Below are 17,919 nucleotides of genomic sequence, written 5' to 3'. Positions count from 1 at the left end.
TTTTACAATAGATATTAGTATTATGTTAATACACCTTTTACTTAATGGAAACCATAGCGTTAAAAACACATGGATTCCATTCGTGATCTTTATTTTTGAGGATTATTGAAGGGTCAGAGATCTGGAAATAATTGCTAACATTTTCTCGAAAAGGGGCACTTTATTTATCAATAAAAAACACACGCCATTCACAACAATGTAAATTCACAGGTATTAAAAAGGCACTATGTTACTTCGCTTAGCCTGGTAACGAAGAATTATTTGCACTGACAAGATACAAAACGTTTTATTATTAAATTATGCTAAAATTAAACTTTGGTTTGATAATTTAGCAGAGCGATGTTCTTTTAATATGCCTCTTCATCTTAGCCTTTGTCTCACTTTAAAATTACACAAGTCATTCGCAGATAAAAATCAATAATAACATGCTTCGTAGTATCATACACTTATTTACACGCAATTCAAGTCAAGTTTTTATTATAAGTCGAATCGAATCCACGACTTGATACGCTTCAAGTTTGAAGCACCTTCAATCCGATTTGAAATTGTCAGTGCTTGATTCAGGTACTCGCAGGTGCAGACTCTGCTGAATGTCGGTCAAACGACGAAAGTAGGGATCGTGCGAAAATGCACTAGTTCCACTGAAAGCAAATTCTGATTTCAAAAAGACAAATAAATAATGCAATTTTAAAGGTAAATAAGAAAAACTTGCTACTCTAAGTAGATATAAAATTACGCATTCTTACTTTGTGGTAGCTCTTTCTTTAACTGGCGGTGAGTGTCCTGTCATCGCTCCCGCGCTCCTATGTCTAATAGGTTGTGTAATGGCCGGTCTCTCTATGTTTCCCAAAACGACGTTTGCACCAACTCTTCGTCCTGTTCTCCATCGTAATATCAGCCATTTCATCCGCTGAAGGCTGATAACCACCAATACTGCACTACGGAATCTGACACGAGCATGATGCCTGTGCATACCACGACGTGCGTATGTGCGCTGTGTCTGTGTTAGTTGAGCAAGGAAGGCGAAGGTATTCTCTTCTAGGAGCTGGTAGCCCGCAATTATGCAGACCAGATAGTGCTTCTGGTATATCAGGGCCTTACGGCGACTATCAGAACGCAAGTACTTACCGTAGAAGTGTTGCAACTATAAGGTGAAAATTGAATCAGTATATCCAAAAAGAAAAAAATATTCAGTTTTCGAATTTAGTTTATAAGAAATGAGACTTACTTTTTCTTCGGTATCATTTCTGCTCACAGCATTTGAATAACCCTTGTTCTTTAGCGAGAGCTGAGTTTCTAAGAACCTTATTTGATCTAGATATCTCTCATTTTCCTCTCGTAGATGCGATATTTTCTCATACAAATGTACCTTCTCTTGTGATAGTCTTTCAATTGTAGAATTAAGATCCTTAAAAGAAAAAGTGTCAGAAACACTATATTCAGAAAAGTATTTATTTTAACATTTTCTAAGTTACCTTTACTCTCTGCAATACTTTACTAGGTGAGTTATTTTTATTTGGAGACAGCCGCTCCCTTTTTAGTTCTTCAGAAAGTTCGATCTCTCTTCTAAGATACAATTGTAGTTCGTTTTGCTGGTCCGCTATAATATCCCTTAACTTTTTGTCTTCAGCCTTAGCGGCGCTGAGCTGCTCCGTGAGTTCAGTCTCTTTGTCCGTCAAAGTCTCAATGCAACGACTCAATTGTGCTTCGCGCTCAGCAGATTCAGACAGTTGCTCCTTTAGGGTTTTCATATCAGCTTCAAAGTCATTCTAAAAAAATGGTAATAATATATCACAAATTAGGAAATATAAAATTTTCATGAAAAGTAAATGTAATACTAACAATGACTTCTTGGGCATTCTTAAGTTCTCTTCTAAGGTTTTTCAACTCGGAATGATCACTGGTTCTTTGCTGGTTTCTCTTGCTATCAGCTTCGCTCATGGTTTTAAGGATCGACTTTTGCCAGTCGCATTCTTTGTTCTTAGCTTTAAGCTCTTCCCTAGCTTTGCGCAAGTCTGATTTCATTTGATCCTTGACACAATCTGCCAGATCTAAACTACTCGTCAGCTTCTCAATTTCTGCTTCGGCAAGTTCGTATTGTTTCTGAATACGATCTTTCTCGGATTCTAATTTCTTAATGATTTCTTGGGCTTCTGCGTACTTATGTTGTTCTGCCTCTAGTTTTTTCGCGAGTTCTAATCTTTGCTTCTCAAAATCTACAAACTCGGTTCCAAAATCTACAAATATGAATGTTAATAATTTAATGAATAAGAATGACAAAGTTAAAAATTGTAAGTATAAATTAAAAATATAAATGTATGATACACATGACAGAAGTCGTTCTTCACGGCACGGCGTTAAGCGTTCGAACGTAGCGAATATATACTCCATGCCGTAAAGAACGGACTTATGCCACTGGTATCGTAATCTACTATTAAAAATTTATGGAAATTGTTTTACCTGGTATATCTTTTCTATTTTGATCTTTCAAGGTGTTCATTACCTCGTGACTCTTCTGTTCCATCAAAAGCCTGTCTCTAACTTCCAATGCTTCGTCTAGTTTTATCCTCAGTAAGCTTATTAACTCGGTATCCCTAACCTTGTTTTCTTCTGCCGAATTCTTTTCCCTTTGCAATTGCAGTTGCAATGACCTTACTAAGTGTCTTTCTCTTGCAAGTTCCTCTTCCATTTTTGCAATTCTCAGGGATTCTTCTTCGGCATCGCCCTTTAGTTGCATTATTCTATTTTCATATTCAGCAATCTGTAACATTCAAAACAATAGTTAAAGTAAATAATACATAAACTTATATTAGCTTTTCAGAAGACTTCAAGCAGTTTACTACCTGAGATCTCAGCATCTCACGCTCAATCTCCAGATCATCCTTAAACCTATTAAGTTCATCGATTTCTTTATTAGCCTGCTTAAGATCGTTGCACTTCATTCTCTTCATTCTATCCTCTGGTTCGCTATCGATGACATTGAGCAGCTGCTGATCCAGTCTCGCCGACAAGTTTAGCTCGCGTTGTACCATTTCTGCGATATCGTTATCCTCTTCGGCTCGCCTGGAACTGCTTAACATTTCCACTTCTGTTCGCAACTTGGCAATCTCTTCTGTTAACTCAACGTTACTCCTGCGCTCATCTTTAAGTTTTCTTCGGAGTTCTACAACATTACCAGATTCTTTCATCTTGCTCTGAATAGTTTCAAGAGCTCGATGTAAGCTCTTGCTATCGTCACTCATCTGTCGGATGACTTTGTCTTTTTCCTTAAATTTATTAGAGATAACAATTATTTTTAAATATTTAAGAGTATTGTGAAAATATTTTGAAGAAAAAAATTTAAATACTTCACCTTGAGATACTCTTGCAAATGGAAAATCTCCTGATCTTTTTCGCTCGGTGATGATCCTCCAGACAAGCTACTTCTCCTTGCCATTTCCTCTAACCTGCGAATCATTTGGTCACGGCTGTTCAATCCTTCGCTCAGCCTTTGTATCTCATTTTGGCATTCGGTGATTTCCTGTTGGTAGGATTCAAGCTTTCGTCTGTACTCATACAGTTCCTTATTTTCATTATCGATTTCTGTATTGCGTGCCTGAAGGGTCTCAATAGTAATGTCTTTCTCCGAAATGATTTCCTTCAAGTTAGTGATCTCTTTGAGTTTTTCTTGTAAAGTTGCTTCACTGCGCTTGCACCGTTTTGCCTCCTCAGTCAGAATTTTTTCATTCACCTGAATTTTCTCCTTAAAATCTTCGAGTTCCTCAGTCTTTTTTTTCAAAGTGTTTTCTACTTCTTCCAGGTCTCGTTGTATCTTCAACTCACTTTCCTTCGTTTTCTCATACTCTGATTTGTAATATAATCTATCCTCGTTGAGAGACTCAATATTTTCCTGCAACTGTTCGAGATGGCTCTGTATCTCAAGAAGTTCAGCATCTCTCTGGTTCAATGCGACACTTTTGGCTCCTAGCTCTTCCTTGATCTCGTGAAGATGAGCTTCGAGTTCTTGGATGCGCTGAACGGTGATGGTTTCATTAAGTACTGTTTCTTCGACGTTACGAGTACTATTATTGACCTTGCCATGACGAGGACAGACGAACCCATCATGATCTTCAGATGCCGTAGATTCATTTTGATTTTCGGCATCGGTGTCCGGAGTCGGAGAGACTCGAGCTAAAGAAACTTGCTCGTGAGGATGCATTTGTAGATTGTCCATCTAGAAAAAGAGTGTAATTTAGGTTCACAAAGATTTTTAAAACGTTGAAAATGTTAAAATGAGAATAAATAATTGCTTGAAGAAAACTAACGTCCTTTGAAATTTCGTTATTGGAACCAATGGCATCGGAGCACTGACTGTGTGAGTCCAGTTCCAACATAGGCACCTTGGGTGTATCTACTATTCCTTGTGAAAAATCAACAACATCTCTCTTGGATGCACCTGATGAGTGTATTATTGAGTTTGGAATCTTGAAATTTGAGACGTTCTGTCTGGTGTAATTCGGCGCTTCTCGAATGGCCTCCACTTCCTCACACTCGGAATTAATTGAAAGGATGTCGCTTAAGGTTCGCGCGCTATTCTTTTGATGCTCATTGTGGCGCAGCAGTTCACGAAGCTGAGCTTCGTCAATTGAAAAGTAGACTTCAAGCTGTTTCTCACGCTGCATTAACTGCTCGCGGAGATGATCGATTTCGTTGTTTTTATCCGTAAGCATTGTGTCAATCAGCTGTGGCATATTCGTCTGTGTTTTTTCTTGGTTGTTCAGTTTTGCCTGATAAATATTTGGAGCATTAGATGATCATTGATCATATCTACATTAATCTTATTCATGAAAAGAAAAGATATATATATATATATATATATATATATATATATATATATATATATATATATATATATATATATATATATATATATATATATATATATATATATATATATATATACCTGCATCATATGGTTCTCTTCTTCCAGAATTTCCAGCTTATTTTTCAACTTCTGAAGAACGTCATTCTCCGACTGTACGACGTTGGCGATTTCGGTTTCCTTCTCTGCTAACAAACGGCTAACGCGCTCAAGCTGATCTTTGACTTCCGCCAGCTGAGGCCAAATAAGCAAGTAGGTTAATAATTTAGGAAACACTTAAATATCGCTTTCATAATTTTCTTATTTTATTTCACGCGACAAACGCAGAAAGATTTTGTACCTCTATATCCTTGTCATTGAGAGCGCGTTCGGTAATCTCGAGTCTGTCGTTAATCTCGTACAGCTGCGTCTCGAGCCTGGAGGTCGCTTGACGCTGGGCAAACGGAGCGTTCTGCTTTTGCTGTTCCAGCCGAGCGCGCAGCGTCTCGATCTGGAAGAGCTGCTCCGACGTCGTCTGCTGAAGTATTTCCTGCTCCGCAAGTAGCTCTTCGTTCTGCCTCTGTTTGCAGATAAGTTTTTTTTTCAAGATGTAATGCTATGATACATAGAAACTCGTACTTTTTTTCTTACTGATCCATGTATTATCATTAGTTGATAATTAAAAATTACATAAGAATTCTAATTTTAACCTTGTTTTACATTCAATACTTAAAAACCATCATTAAGTTTTTTTTTAATTTTCAATATTTAAAATTACAAACAAAATTACAACTCGAGTGTACCTGAAGGCTAGATAGCTGAATATCCAGATCTTTTAACCTTTTGAGCGCCACATCTTCGGCCCTAAAATGCTTGAGCAACGTCTCTTTGAGCTTGAGCACGTGGTCAAGCGGTAAAATTGGAGGTGAGGTCGGATCGTCTGGAGTTGGGCATCGGGCTGCATCGATCTGTTCGCGGATTGACACATCCTCACTGGGCTGACTAAGACTGAGGCTAGAGCCGCACACATGCATCGATTCAAGCTCGCGAGTTTTACGGTCTAGCTGAGACTGTAGCTCACGAATCTCTAACCGGAGTTGTTTTAAAGCTGAAGAATTGGCTGTTAGCTGTTCGGAGCTTAGCTGATGCTTGCGTAATTCCTCCTGATAATACGTAATACATTTATGATAATTTTTAAACAAGTCAAAATTAAAAAAAAATTCTTGTGTATTAAATATTTTAAACACCTATCATTCTTTTTAATATACACGATGACGCATGCAACTCATATCTATTTCCAGAGAGAACATTTATAATATTCAACTACAATATGTTTAATATTGACTAGTGTTATACATATTTTTTTCTTTAGATGATTATTAATTTTTTTATATTTTAATGCTGTAGGGTATGTAATATATATATATATATATATATATATATATATATATATATATATATATATAAATCTTTGCAATTTTTTTTAAACCAAGTATTTTTTTAGTATACAGACCTGCAAATGGCCAATGTGATCGCTTAGTTGATTATTGTCGTTGCCAGACTTGAGGACCTCAAGCTCCTGCACAAGCTCTTCCTGGTTCTTGGTCTGGGCCACGACAACCTCCTCGAGCTGCTTAATCTTTCCACTGAGTACATCTTCACGATTAACTCTCGCCGTCACCTGTTGCTCCAATTCGCGGATGACCTCGCGAAGCTCCCAAATCTTTTCCACCGCGGCCTCCAGCTCACTCTCTGTCTTCAACTTCTTTGTCTCCAGATCGTGCATCTGCATCTTAAGAGTTTCCACCTGATTGTATGATGGTATTGGTTATTAATGTAGTTATGGGATTATTAAAGCTTTTTGAAATCCTCAGAATTTATTTTATAAGCATATCAATACAGTTAATATTACTTACAGTTTCAAGTATTCATATAACATGAAAAAATATTTTAAAAAAGGGATTTTCTAGGATTGAAGTATGAAATTAAATAATATTCATAGTTTTGGTCGGAAACAATTTTCTCAGCAGCCGATTTTTCTATAAAATATAATAAAAGCATTTACTTTGATACATAGTTATAGAAAACTCGAAGATAGTTATGTACAAAATATCAAAAATGGCTCTTACCGGAAGCCGAGGACACCTTTATTTTAATAGTGTGAACTCTCGCTTAACGGGTTCTGCGTTAACAATGCATTAACAGTTATATATCCCGCTTTTCGCGAAATTTAATATTCTCTTTGTTCGATAAGTTTATTTTCATTGTTCTAGTAGCACAAATAAAAGAAAAAACAAAAATTTTATTCTGAGAATTTCACCAAATAGTTTGACAATTGGATAGGTGTATGTAGTTGATGCAAAATATATCGATTGTCATATATGTTAGAGCAGTAGATTAAAGCGGATACGTATATATGTCTATGTGATCAAACTAGTCAAGCGTTAAATGGGAATGTAAAATTAGGTTAGCATGCATGTACTTTATAAGGATGGTAGCGACATGATTTATTACTTGAGCTTATTTTTTTGTGTAATTTTTTTTTTATCAACAAAACAAACTCATTAAGTAAAATACATAAATACATTATGTTTTCATAAAGGTAATAATCTACTGTGTCAAAATGCATGTAGGTATGTTTGTGTCCTGTTTTCAAGTGTACGTTTTGATCAAGTGTATAAATCTATTCGCAATCGCAACTTTTTACACATTTTCAAAATGAGCATTCGCCGATAATGTTTTCATGCTTGATCATGAGTAGATAATCATGAAGTGAAACTCACTGATACATCGATCTCTGATTCATCGATCTGTCGAAGCGTAGAACTGCCCGCGGAAGACGAGGCAGGCGATAGCGCAGACTGCGTTTGTGTGTGCAACAAACAGAGAAAAAAAAACCAAAACCACAGTGCATAGAGAAAAAATCTTCATTTTAAGGGGATGCGCCACTACACAATGCCGATTACTAAATTACAAGAAATACTTTATAAGTGTTGTCTTTTAAAGTTATCAAAAAATTTGCGACGATGCAAGTATAATAAATGATCAAAATTATAGAAAAGACTTTATTACATGTTAATATAAGTTATGATTACTTAAATAGTATAGTGGCTATTTTGCATCCCCTTATAAATCTGTGTTAATATGATAATCTAGCAGTGATGCAATGTTATAAGCTGCCCTGTATCAACTTATTATTATATAAAAAAATTTGACTCCAACCATTCTCCCTCTTGTGCTTAAATATTTTAAATCTCACAGCACCGTTGTTATGTTATTAAACTCGTAAATCAAATTGGATAAAAGTGTAATAAAAAATAAAGACATTGTGTTATTAATTCTACCAACAATGTGCTTTGTATTAACTTTCTACCAATCATTGATAAACATTTTCGATATTTCATCCTTTTCAATTAAATACAATTTAACGATTTTTTGATTAAGTAAATTTTAGATATTCTCTCGAGCATATCAATGATCCTTAGAAAACATATAGTGACTAATTTACTGAAATTAAATTAATCGTGTCCTTAATGTACACCGCATAATTAAAATAAAACCAAGGTGAGAAAAGTGCGAACGATCGATAGTGAACCACTTGATTTCCCCTCGGAAAATCGATCTCAAATTTACGACAGCCAATTTCCAAACGAAAATCCTGTCCCCTCGTAAATGTCTTAATGGGCATAAATACCTCTGCGGAATCTATGCAGTATTCTCGATAGTCTCGGTCCTTTTCTCGCTCAAGCTCGCGCAGCCGTTCCTGGAGTTGCTTTATCTGCTTGGTGGCCTCTTCACGCTCGGCCTCTCGCTCGACTGCCTGCTCCTCCTGGAACTTGCGCGTCGATCGCAACTGCTTGTCCGCCGCCTCGATCTGTTTGGCAGCGTACAAGTAGGAACGTTGAACATGTAAAATATTTTCGCTCTATACGTCTTTCTTTTAATTCGAATGTCAAAATCGTTTACGTTTCAAGTTTCACCATTTATTAATATATGTTTTTATTTATACATTCGAATTAAAAAGTTTACTTTGTATAAATTTTTTTTTCAGCAAGTACACGTTATTTGTTATAGAGCTTTTGAAGCCATCAAGCGTATGCCGATTTTATACATGCATGCTTTGTTTGAAATAAGGCTCTGAAATGATTTTCATATTGCTTGATTTATTAAATTAAAAATACAAATCTTATAGCTGTGAATAAATTATATTATTTATTATTAAAAGAATGTTGTTGCATACATGAAAAAAAAATATACAACAACAATCTTTTTATGTACATTATATATTATACCAAAATATTGTTTTATCTGATACCTAATATTTACGGGACATTATGTTAAAAGTGTAGAAATTTATAACATGAAACATGCAAATACACAATTTAGAATACAGCATACACTTGAAAATCGTATCAGAACTTTACCTGCAACCTGTGCAAAAAGTCATTTAAATAATTAATATAAAAGCATGCTTATAGTATTTTAGAGAAGAATTACTTTCAGTGTTATGCATGCAATTAATACACTAATAAAAGATGTACTTATTAATAGAAAAAGAAACTCTTAATGAATTCTAAAAAAATTCCGCTTACCATGTAAACTTCTTTAAAAAATGTATCGTAAACAAGCGCTTCCGGGTCGAATTAGTCGAGAGGGAATAAGCTTTCTACGACGTTCGAAAAGGGATGTTTATGAAAATAATGGCGGCAAAATTTTAAATTAGTATTTACCTTAACTTTGCGAACCTTGTGAATGTTTGGGGTAGGAGTAGGAACTAATGAGACCTGCCGGCAAGATAATAAAACGCCAATCACAATCCTTCCTTCCTTCGAGAATCCCTAGCTTTTTCTTTTTGCAACGACACTTGGTTAAATTTCAATGTAGGAATGACGATAAACAGACTAAATTAATTTGATTTTAAAAATAATAGAAATAGTACTCTATTTTCAATGCATCTATGTTAAACTTGCTAATTAGTAAATTTGTTATATGTTCAGGACTTTCATTTTGATAAAATAATTTAAAAAAATGAATAAATCTGAATCTAATGTTTTTGCCACGTTTCTGTATCTTATACTCTTAGACACTGTCTTAATGTTTACGAAAAAGTAGATACGACACAAATCATGTAGTCTTGAATCAAGTAGAATACAATAGTGAAATTAGTATGAAAATTCATAAATGTCACATTAGGATAAAGGAACGGGGGACTCACTCGTGAAAACACCGTTAATTACTAATACTCTTGAAAAAACATTTTTATAGTGACTAAAAATAAAATTTGAGTCATTACGAAACACGAAAGTGTTAACTTGTCAATATAAGAAGTGCAATGTGCATACACCGTACAGCACTACAGTATGTCATTCTAACAAAAAAAATAATAAAAATAAAATAGATAAATAAATTGTCAATAAAAAATGTGTAAACCAACATGCAGCGATAAAGTTATACACCATTATTTTATCAATAGAGACGATCTACGCATCGATATTTTCGACTGCCAAGGCTTTTCAACCAGTGTTAAAAACCAAATAAAATTTAAATAAAAACACTTTACTTGATGTTGCAGGTCCTCTTTTTCTCTCTTTATATCGTCTATGCTCTTATCTGCGTGTCTACAGAGCTCGTCGATCAGTTGGAGAAGATACACAGTATCGTTACAGCCATTCATTACGACATACTTGGCTCGATCCTGTAACTGTGAGAAATCCTCTTCTACTTCTTCAAGGACCGATTCATCCTGTTCACCGTAACCCTCTGAGATAACTTCTTTTTTATTTTCAGCCATAATTACGCGCTGCTGCAACTCAATGACCTTAACTTTGAGATGCTCATTTTCTTCTTGGAAGGCGGCAAGTAATTTCTCGACTTCAATAAGTTTATCCCTTGGACTGTCACTGGTTAGAAAAAAATAATAATCAATAAATAAATAATAATAATACTTGGTTTGTTTACAGCTTATTCATGTTTTATGTTTAAAATCACTCAAATCTTGTATTACTCACCCGAGCCCAGTCGACCAAGATTCGGAATCAGAGAATGACGTGTTTAAAATCTTAGCACTATCAGCCCTGAGTCGTTGCAAGGATGCCTCCAACTCGTTCTTCAAGATTTTCATGACATCCTTTTCACTATTGATTAGATCATGCAGGTCAGTATCACTGCCGACGATAGAAGCAATCTCATTCGATTTTGGTGCAAAGTGGACCCTTTTGATTTTTGCGGCACTTTGTTCACACTCAAAGACTGATCTGCTGTCCATTCGAGGCGTTGATTGCTTTTTAAGAACTTCACTGATAATAGTATTGTTAAGCTCCTCTTCACAATCAGCAAAGTAGCCTATAAGCTGACTGACAAGACCCTTGAGTGTTGCGCAAGTTTTGTGAAGTATATCCCTAATTATTCAGAATCACATTTTTTAAGATGTTTTATTAAAATAAACAACAATAAAACGACAGTTATTAAAATTTACCTTTCTTTAATTAAATTGCTCTGCAAAGATTCACGAGTTTCAGCTTTGATTATTTTGATTTCATCGTGAAGACCATTGATAATTTTATTGCTCTCTTCTCTTAGGCATTTGATTTCTTGTACGTGCCGTTCTCTTAGAGCCTGTATTTCTCTCTTTGTATTACTAGTAAATTTATTTCGCAACTCTAATAACTCCGTAGGCCAATTTTCATCTGACTCAGACTCAACAGTGATTAAAGCCTAAAATATCATATTTTTTAATGTTAATAAATTTAACTTGATATTTTGTTACCAATTTTCATGCATAAAGACAAACAACAATTCAAAAGTCAAAAAAATATCAAAATTCATTCACGGCCATGATAGAACAATGTTGTGAACAATACAATTTTGTTTGTGGACAAAAACATCAATAAAAGCTATGAGCATGCACGCGATAACTACCTCAATCTGCTCTTGTAAAGCATTGATGATGTCGATGCGCGCAAGTCCCACTTGTTCCTCAAGTTGCCGATTGTAGTCCGCTCGCAGCTTGTTCAGCTCGTTACAGCTTTCTTGCACAGCCGCGGTACTGCTTTGCTCAGTTTGACAAAACTGCATGCGATATTAAGTATGAAGTCAATTAAGTTAGTCACAGGCAGAAGTGATTATTAAAACCTTATCTGCCATTTTTTAATGTATTTTAACAATATCCAAATATCAACTAAACTATATTATTATACTATTCTATTTATTTTCTGTACTAATAAATTAAAAATATGAATTGACTGATAACAGTATAACACAAAAATCATGCATAAAATAAATGACACATTTGTACCATGGTTTTTACACCTTAAATATTCATTTAATAAATGATAAATTAATAGATGTTTGAAAAATGAAATAAAAATGAATGAAATTTAATAATTTTAAAACGGATTAGAACAATTTTTTAGTAAAAAATAATAAACAGAATTGAAAAATTAATCTGAATTTGATATATTAATCCTGCTGATTACTCAAATTTTATTCCAACACCATTAACAAAAAGATGAAAAAAAAGAAATGTAAAATAAAATAAATTGTAGATAGTAAAGATTTATACCTGATTTACAGCTTTTAATAAAATTGTACGCCCAGACTTTTCTTTCACCTCTTGTAATTGTTTTCTTAGATTTTCTAACTTTTCTTCATACTCAGCAGCTATTTGCGCTATTTTTTCTTCTGAGACATTATTTTGCTTCTTATCCTTAAAATCCGAGAAGGAATCACTTTTTATTTCTTTTTCTAAAACACCTATGATTTGCAATCAAACATAATTCATACAAAAATCATAAGTGGGAGTTTATTTATATTATTATAATATATTTTTACCTAAAGCGTCACCACCGCCACTTAACTCTACAGGCCCACTGCCAACGTACAAATCTTCATTTAATTCTTCGATTTCACTATCATTATCGGACATCTTTTTTGATTGTTGACTAAATACCTCTTCAGAGTATTGTTTTTCCATTTGTAGACATTTTTGCTCGAAGTATGTTCTGAGCTCTTCCATCTCCTTGGCGTGTTTCTCCTCCATTTCTATTTTAAGTTGCTTTAATCCTTCATTGCCTTCTTCAAAGTTTGAAAGTAAATGTCTGAATTTCTTAGACTCTGCCGTAGCTTCCATCTTTAAAATTTTAATTTCTTCGCGGTGCTGTTCTTCTTTTTCCTTTGCATCAACTATGAATTATATGAATAACCATTTATTAGTTGCTTATTAAAAATTGTAAAATCATATCATACATTAAATTCAAATAGATTCATGAAAGTACTTACCCAATAGTTCTTCTTTTTCTTTTAAAATATCCTCTTTTTCTTTAGTAAGTTCCTCAAGTTTATGTAGCATTTGTGCCCTTTCACGTTCAAAATCCTCCAGTTGTTTTCTACAGGAGTCCAGTTTTAATAGCACCTTATTATAGTTACTCTGTTTATGCAAAACTTCTTCTAGATCAAAGGTTGAGCCGTTCGAAGAAGCAGTCTGATCCATTAACGCCGACGTATCGTCAAGTTTGCTTTCGCCGAAACCTAACGTTTGGTCCAATTTCTCCTCGAAAACAGCGCATTGAGCGTAAGCTGTGGCTAAACCATTCTTTAACTTTTGGCTTTCCTCTACAAGCCTCTGATTGATTCCTCCAAGTTCTTCCAACTTTTTGATGTATTCAGCGGTTTCCTCATCCCGTTTTTCAATGGTCTTCTTCAACTCAAGGATCTCTTGTTCAAATTCGCAACTAGGCATACGCGTTACTTCAAGACTGTCGGCAGAGAATCGCTGCTGCTGATGTTCAAGAGTAGAATTCATTTCGGATTTAAGGCGATCACAAGTGTTTTTCATGTCTTTGATTTGCTTTTCATAGCTTTCTTTGGCAAGATTTGCGGATTCGAGCTCAGTTCTAGTTTTGGAGACAAGGTCTTGGAGATCTTGGATTTTCTGAACGAGCTCTTTTTCCATTACTGCTTTTTCCTCTGTTGCAGAGCAATAATATTTGTTAATTCATCAGTTTTGCGAAAACGAAACTATTAATAAAAAAAATGATTTACCTAATTTCTGCTTGGTTATTTGATACTGCAATGACATTTCATCTAAAGTCTGATAAGCTGTTTGATCTAACTCTGCAAAACTAATGCCACTCAGCCTCGATAGAGATTTTTCGAGTGTGAAAATCTTATTACTCAACGTTCTTTCATGCACTTGATTATTTTCAATCAAGCTCTGAGCGGCCGAGTATCTCGAAGATAGATCATCTAGCTTGAACTAGAGAACCAAAAATTATTTTAAAATCTGTTTGTTAATGCTAAATAGCTTAATAAAATGCTTACAGACCTTGAGTGACTCGTTTTCCGTTCTAAGCGTGGCTGCATCATTTAGCGCTTGTTCCAATGATCGTTCAATGCTCTCTTTAGAATCCAAAACGCTAGTGGTTGCAATGTACTTGGTTGTCATCTCGTCGAGTTGTAATTTATGAAGTTTGATCTGTTCGGTAAGCAGCTCTTTATCCTTAGCATGGGTTTCCTTACGAGTGACAAGATCCAATTTAAGAGACTCGATGGTGCGTTTATAGTTTGTCAATTGTGTTTGAAAAACAGACATTTCTTTAGCATGGTGAGTCTCGAGATTGTGGTTCTCGTCTCTAAGCTTCTGTAGCTCAGCCTCGTGCCTCAAACTAAGCTCCTGTGAACAAAGAAAATCATCGCTTACAAAATTGTCTCCAAAAATGATTTGTTAATTCTCAAAATGAATCACTTTACTACTTTACCTTTATTTCACTTGCATGCTTAGCATTATTAGCACTAGTCTCAGCCTTGAATCCATTAATTACTGCTTCCATATCTTTTTTAATTTTTTCATACTGTTTTTGTACTTGCTGTGCATCAGAGATACTGTTGTCAATTTCTGTAGAACCTGATTGAATCTTTTTGTTTAAATTTTCTATTTGATCTTTGTAATCAACCAATTCTGTATTTTGGACTTCTTTTTCATGCTCCAATCTCTTAACATTCTGTTCGGCCTGCTCGAGTTGGGAAGAAAGTTGAGTAACCAATTCTTTTTGAATGCTCAAGACATTTTCTAATGCAGAAATCTGAATAACAAAAAAATTAAAAAATAATTTCCAAGATTTTTCACAGAATTCATGATTGTATGATGTAAAATAAAATAAAATTAACATTAAGATAAAATGAAATCAATTGCATTAAATCAGAAAATATTCTTAAAGTTTCTGGATTCACATACCTTTTCATCACAAATGTTTTCCCTATCAGGATTTCCTAGTTGTGTTGAATTTAATACACTTATTTGTGCGAGTAAAGCATCTCTTGAGGCTAAAGCCTGTTGTAACGAGGTTGTAAGATCTTCAATTAAATTATCTCGTTGATTTAAGGCTCTATCAAATTCTTGAAGCTTTAAAAAAGATTTGACAGAAATTAGTAAGTTTATTTATTCAGCAGTTATAAATGATTCAAATTTTATGAATTTTTAACAATCTAGAAATTTATTCAAGATTAATTCAATACATGGATTATCTTTTGTTTTGATAATGTTGCTACTTTCAAATTAATGATTTAGTACATTGTGACTAAGTTGTGTGAATGTATGAATTACAACAAAGTAGAAAAAAAGGCATTAATCAAAAAGTATGAATTTTATGCACTCAATTTAAATGTAAAATTTACACTAGAGATATATTTATTTTGAAGAAATTTCATCAATTAAAAAAAAACTTACTTTTGCACGATAGGTTACTATGACGTCTTTGTAAGGATTGTTACTATTTTGACTGTGTGATGACGTTGGAGAAGATGCATCAGCTCTGAGGTGGTCAATTTCAGCATGTAGAGCTTCCACTACAGCTTCTTTTCCTTGAAGTAATTCCTCCAACTCAGTAACTCTTCCAGCCAACCCCTCTAAGTCGCCATCACCTTCACCTTCACTCATGCTTACACTACTGTATGTTATGTCTCTTGATAATATACTTTCATTATTCTAAAACAGTCATATGAAAAGTAAAATTTAGTTAATTTTTTTTTAAATTGGACTAAAAACTCAACTCTAACTATTCGAAAGCATACAAATAAGGTTATATTTGAATAACTTACGCTGACACTTCTCAAATCAATAGATTGATTTTCTGCTTCATTGCGGAAAGATTCCTCATCTGAAGCCTGTTCAAGACTTTTACTAAATCTTCTGTTGGAATGTTTTAATTTATAAGCCTCCAACTGTAAAAAAATTAATAATCCAAATCATCAAAAATTATTAATGTATTATGAAAATCAATATCACTAGTGATGCCAAGTTTAAAAACTGTGCCGCAGCTTTTGTAAGAATGATTAACAATGAAAGATCTCAGTCTTATAGAAAATTTTTTAACTGCGCAGCTAAGTTATTTTACATGCTATTTTGTACATTTCCTATGAAGGATGACATAAACTTGCAAATCATTCTAAATACAAGAATCAATTACATTTTTATACTGAATAATTTATACACACCATATGAATTTTCTATTAGTATACTGCCCCAATTTGATTTTAAGTGATTCATAACAAAGTTTCATAGTCTGTGCAACACACGGGCACTACTATTATTAATTCTCATTTGATATCAACAAATATCGAGAATGATTAAAAGATCTTTGTGGTGTACCAAAAGAACTAATGTTTACAAGCTGTGTTTGCTCAAAAAGTAAACAATTCAATTGCTCTGCTAGTACACTCACAAAAACACAAATTAATAAACTCAATAATAGCTCAAAGCTGTGCCAAATTTACTCATCCAGCGAGCTAAACAATAACAGCGCACATCCTACCTCTAAACAATGCAACAAACTCTTCCAAAACTAATCCAATCTCATGAGCTAATAAAAGGCGCAACAACGTGGGCCGCAGCAAAGTTTCTCTCTGTCTCTACAAGCGCCGGGGTTAAATCAAAGATAAAAATAGCCCCCAAGAGAGCGACCCAGAGCAATTGCACTTTAGAGGCCCTTAAACTCGACACACGCGCGCATACACGGTGCATATACGTCTATCTTCGTCTCTCTCATACCATTTCCCTGCCAGCCTCCAAGGCGCGACTCCTCCGCTTCTCCTCGTTGTCCATCTTCTTCTAGTTCTTTTCTCTGTATCACTTTTTGTCTTCTTATCACGACACTCCACTCATCCTTTATTCTGTGGCTTTTCAAAAAAATCGAGAGCCGTGGTGCACAGTGTCTAATTGAACATACGAGCGTTACATGGTATTCCATATACCAGTATACATCAAACACCAGTCGCGATACTCGCGATGCACAGTATGTTATGCGTGTATATAGTATAAAAAACAGAGAAGGAACGAGTATGTATATATATGTATACAAGATTCTCCAACCGCCGAACGTATACCTATATTGCTCCGTCTCACTCCCGCCTTTATGCGATGAGTGTTTGGCGGTTACACCAGCGATGCCTGTCTTGCTGCAGCTGCAGTTTTCTCTGAAAAAGTCGAGTAAATGAAATTGGTGGTTCGTTATGACGCAATTGTTGACTGTATTAGGAGTTTAGAGTATCGATTGTTCATTGATTGAGATGAGTTTACCTTGAAATTCGTTTGATCGTTGGGACAAGCGAATGCGGCTGACGACGGTTTCGAAGCTGGAAAACTGACGTCGGGATTTAAACTGTCGTCTGTGTCGAATAATAGGACGGCGGGCGGGGGGGGGGGGGTTCTCGGGTTTTGATTCGCCCAAGATTAGCAGGGGTTCTCTATCTCTCAAGAACTCACAGTCCTTTTTTTACGTCTCTTTGGCTGCTATAATGCATCCAACGGTTTTCGGAAATTATAAGTACTTATATTGTATATACGAATTGCCGTTTTATTGTTCTCTCCGGAGTTCGCGAGACTGTTATGCATCGCAATTGCATTGTTTTGATAATCCGTGCCTAATATATGACTTTTGCGAATTGTTATAACAAATGTTAGGATGAGAAATCGTAGAAAAGCCGTTGAGGATTGCAGTATGCAAAGTGATATCGATTGTACAAAAGATTCATCCGCCCTTTTATAATCTATTCACGCAAGAAATTTACTTATTATATTCGATGAA

The 17,919-nt window shown here is 34.8% G+C and overlaps 1 protein-coding gene and 1 long non-coding RNA gene across 11 annotated transcripts; one reads left to right on the top strand and one right to left on the bottom strand.

The window, feature by feature from the left end:
* Positions 1-140: 140 nt before the first annotated feature.
* Positions 141-17,155, bottom strand: LOC100121689 (centromere-associated protein E). 10 transcript variants are annotated; one of them, XM_032598998.1, is made up of 30 exons: positions 16,884-17,155; positions 15,935-16,057; positions 15,564-15,821; positions 15,072-15,239; positions 14,596-14,919; positions 14,163-14,510; positions 13,880-14,093; positions 13,118-13,804; positions 12,671-13,021; positions 12,402-12,592; positions 11,759-11,908; positions 11,316-11,554; positions 10,849-11,238; positions 10,401-10,740; positions 9,571-9,624; positions 8,535-8,714; positions 7,624-7,701; positions 6,354-6,647; positions 5,644-6,003; positions 5,202-5,420; positions 4,943-5,095; positions 4,305-4,766; positions 3,353-4,213; positions 2,844-3,266; positions 2,461-2,761; positions 1,843-2,237; positions 1,476-1,769; positions 1,229-1,408; positions 747-1,144; positions 141-654 (listed from the first exon to the last, which is right to left on the bottom strand). In XM_032598998.1, exons 1-30 carry the CDS (start codon positions 16,935-16,937, stop codon positions 633-635), a joined length of 8,511 nt encoding a protein of 2,836 aa, XP_032454889.1. In that variant the 5' UTR covers positions 16,938-17,155; the 3' UTR covers positions 141-632. The 10 variants fall into 10 exon arrangements, with proteins under 10 accessions (XP_032454889.1, XP_032454883.1, XP_032454885.1 ...); XM_032598992.1 differs by having other exon boundaries at positions 141-641; XM_032598994.1 differs by having other exon boundaries at positions 147-641; positions 6,354-6,632.
* LOC116417241 lies at positions 15,386-16,048 on the top strand. Its single transcript, XR_004227545.1, has 3 exons — positions 15,386-15,472; positions 15,577-15,785; positions 15,958-16,048. It is a non-coding gene; the product is annotated as an uncharacterized LOC116417241 (long non-coding RNA).
* Positions 17,156-17,919: the final 764 nt, after the last annotated feature.

Source organism: Nasonia vitripennis, chromosome 4, assembly GCF_009193385.2.
Source record: "Nasonia vitripennis strain AsymCx chromosome 4, Nvit_psr_1.1, whole genome shotgun sequence".
In the NCBI taxonomy this organism is placed as follows: Eukaryota; Metazoa; Arthropoda; class Insecta; order Hymenoptera; family Pteromalidae; genus Nasonia; species Nasonia vitripennis.
Note: the sequence above shows the minus strand (reverse complement) of the source record. Positions and strands in the feature narration are given on the sequence as shown.